We start from the raw sequence: 2620 nt of genomic DNA, 5'->3' as shown, positions 1-2620 counted from the left end.
TAATTGCAGTGTTCTTAATCTTTATAAGTTAGTAGTACTGTTCGGGTTTACAGTGTGGGGGCGTGTTAGAACGAGCCGTTTTAGGTAGGCGTGGCTGACTCTGAACTTTTATAAAGAATATCTCTTTGGATTTGAGACTTAAGTCTTTGCAACTTTACAGATCTTTATGCACCAAGAGCTTGTAACACTCCAAAGAGAAAGGAAAACTTGAAATCGCATCATATGACACCTTTAAGTTATATCTTCACAGTTATATATTCACATTATTAACGTTATTCTCTCTTTTTTTAAATTCTGTTTCCAGGTGCTGTGCATGATTACTGCTCCGGTGACCATGATCCTCTCCTCTCAGCAGGACGCTTCATTTGCATTTGCCTCTCTGGCCATAATCTTCTCTGTCTACATCACCCTCGTGGTGCTCTTTGTGCCCAAGGTACAAGCACTTCCCTGCTTCATATCACTTCCACATTCATGCTGGTTCGTCTTTATGCAGACACAGATTTCTCATTTTGTCTGATTTCGGTTCTTTCCCTTGGCACAGTTTCGTTTTTTGCATAAGTGTGTTAGGTTTACATTTTCGATCTCAACAAGAAAGTGTTTCCTCAGAACAGTAAAGTGATCTTTATCTTAGAGAACACTTTCTGTTTTAAACTTTTGATAGTTTTTGTTTTTACTCAGCACTGGCAGATGCTTGATTCTGATTGGTCAATCACAGTATTATGTGGTCAAATTTTCTTTATATGAATTTAGTTTTTATAATGCCTGTTGAACTATAAATATCATGTGAAACACATTTCTGCTAGTTTCTCTTGTAGCACTCTGTGGCAGTGTGAAGTGTTATATATTATATTTTGTATTCAATTATAAATAATAAATATTGAATATTGAATTAGCGTTTTTTTAATTTACAGTTTTCACTTTTAATTTTAGTTTATTTTGTGGTAATTTTATATATTCAGTTTTTCTTTTTAAATTTAGTTTATTTTTTAATAATTTAGTTATGTGCTTTTGTCATTTTTAATCTTTTTTTTTTTTTAGTATTACTATTTAGGTTTAATTTAGTTTTATGTCATTTTTATTTCAGTTGCAGTTTTTATTTATTTCCAGTTAATTATTTTAGTGCTGAAACTTAAACTAAAATCAGTTAGTAGCCAAGCAACATTATTAAATTTTGTACGTTTTTTTTCTTGTAATATTTATTTTAAATTTTATTTCAGCTTTATTTTTCAATTAGTAAAAAAAGTTTTGTTAATGATAATAACCCTGCTTTGCGGTCTCCTTCTCACATAAGTTAAATAATAATTTTAATCAGTATTTCATGTCCATTTATTTATTTGTTTATTAGGTAAGTAGCCGTGTAATAAGCCTGATAATGTACAAAAGCAGAGGTTTATCGCAGAATAAACCCTTCAGGCTGATTTATTTTGCGACTGCCTGGCTGTAAATGATCCCTTACTTATTACCCGTCCTCTCCTGCACAACATCACCCATATAAACTATTGATTTCAGTGACATTTCATAAATTCAGTGAGCGTTCCCTGCGGCGTCTCATAGATGTTAACGGTCGTTTCTGCAGATACGGCGTTTGATCACTCGTGGCGAGTGGCAGTCGGAACAGCAGGACACGCTGAAAACCGGCTCGTCCAACAACAACGATGAGGAGAAGTCAAGACAGCTGGAGCGCGAGAACAGGGAACTCCAGAAGATCATTCAAGAGGCACGTGCTCCTTCTCTCTCCCTCCATCCATCACTTCCTCTTCTCCTCATGTGCTCGTCTTAATTAACAGCATAATAGATTAACAAATTAACGCACGGAATGGGATCCCAGAAGGGTAGAATGAATTACTGAAATTATATCGTACTCGTCCTTGTCTTTGACCTTCTGAGTTGTTCATTCATTAAGGCCAGAATATGCTTTATTATAAGAGGAAATGTAAGGGACCAAGCAGTCAAAGCAAGGAAGACACAGAAAATTACCCAGGGAAAAAAAGTATTTTGTTTAATAACTCTTTACAAAAAAAAATCACCCAAAAAGTATTCCAAATGAAAAAAACACACTTAGGCCTAAAAAAAGGTCAACAAATCAGAACTAAACTAAAAAAAATAAAAAAAAAAAACTCAGAAGAAAAAACCTACAGTTCATTAATCCTTTAGTACTGGTGAACGGAACTAAATAGCGGTGAAAAGCATAAAGTATTTGAATGACAAATAAACTGAGTCTGATACTTTATGTATAATGTAATATTCAGATAAGTTTGTGAAGCATTACGTGAACTGCAACATATGAAACACAAAACGATATATGTGACCCTGGACCACAAAACCAGTCTTAAGTCGCTGGGGGTATATTTGTAGCAATAGCCAAAAATACATTGTATGGGTCAAAATTATTGCTTTTTCTTTTATGCCAAAAATCATTAGGGCATTAAGTAAAGATCATATTCCATAAAGATATTTTGTAAATTTCCTACCATAAATATATAAAAACTTAACTTTTGGTTAGTAATATGCATTGCAAAGACTTCATTTGGACAACTTTAAAGGCGATTTTCTTAGCATTTAGATTTTTTTGTACCCTCAGATTCCAGATTTTCAAATAGTTGTATAAATCTCAATTTAA

The 2620-nt window shown here is 33.4% G+C and overlaps 1 protein-coding gene across 1 annotated transcript in view; it reads left to right on the top strand.

Moving 5' to 3' along the window:
* Nucleotides 1-2620, top strand: part of LOC107730856 (gamma-aminobutyric acid type B receptor subunit 1) — a 60952-nt gene that overhangs the window by 53061 nt on the left and 5271 nt on the right. Inside the window, exon 19 of the mRNA XM_016541802.1 lies at nucleotides 1577-1717. Coding sequence (XP_016397288.1) covers nucleotides 1577-1717 — 141 coding nt within the window. The remainder of the gene's footprint in view (nucleotides 1-1576; nucleotides 1718-2620) is intronic.

The sequence above is a fragment of the Sinocyclocheilus rhinocerous genome, unplaced genomic scaffold (assembly GCF_001515625.1).
Source record: "Sinocyclocheilus rhinocerous isolate Xijiao unplaced genomic scaffold, SAMN03320098_v1.1 scaffold938, whole genome shotgun sequence".
Lineage (NCBI taxonomy): Eukaryota > Metazoa > Chordata > Actinopteri > Cypriniformes > Cyprinidae > Sinocyclocheilus > Sinocyclocheilus rhinocerous.
Note: the sequence above shows the minus strand (reverse complement) of the source record. Positions and strands in the feature narration are given on the sequence as shown.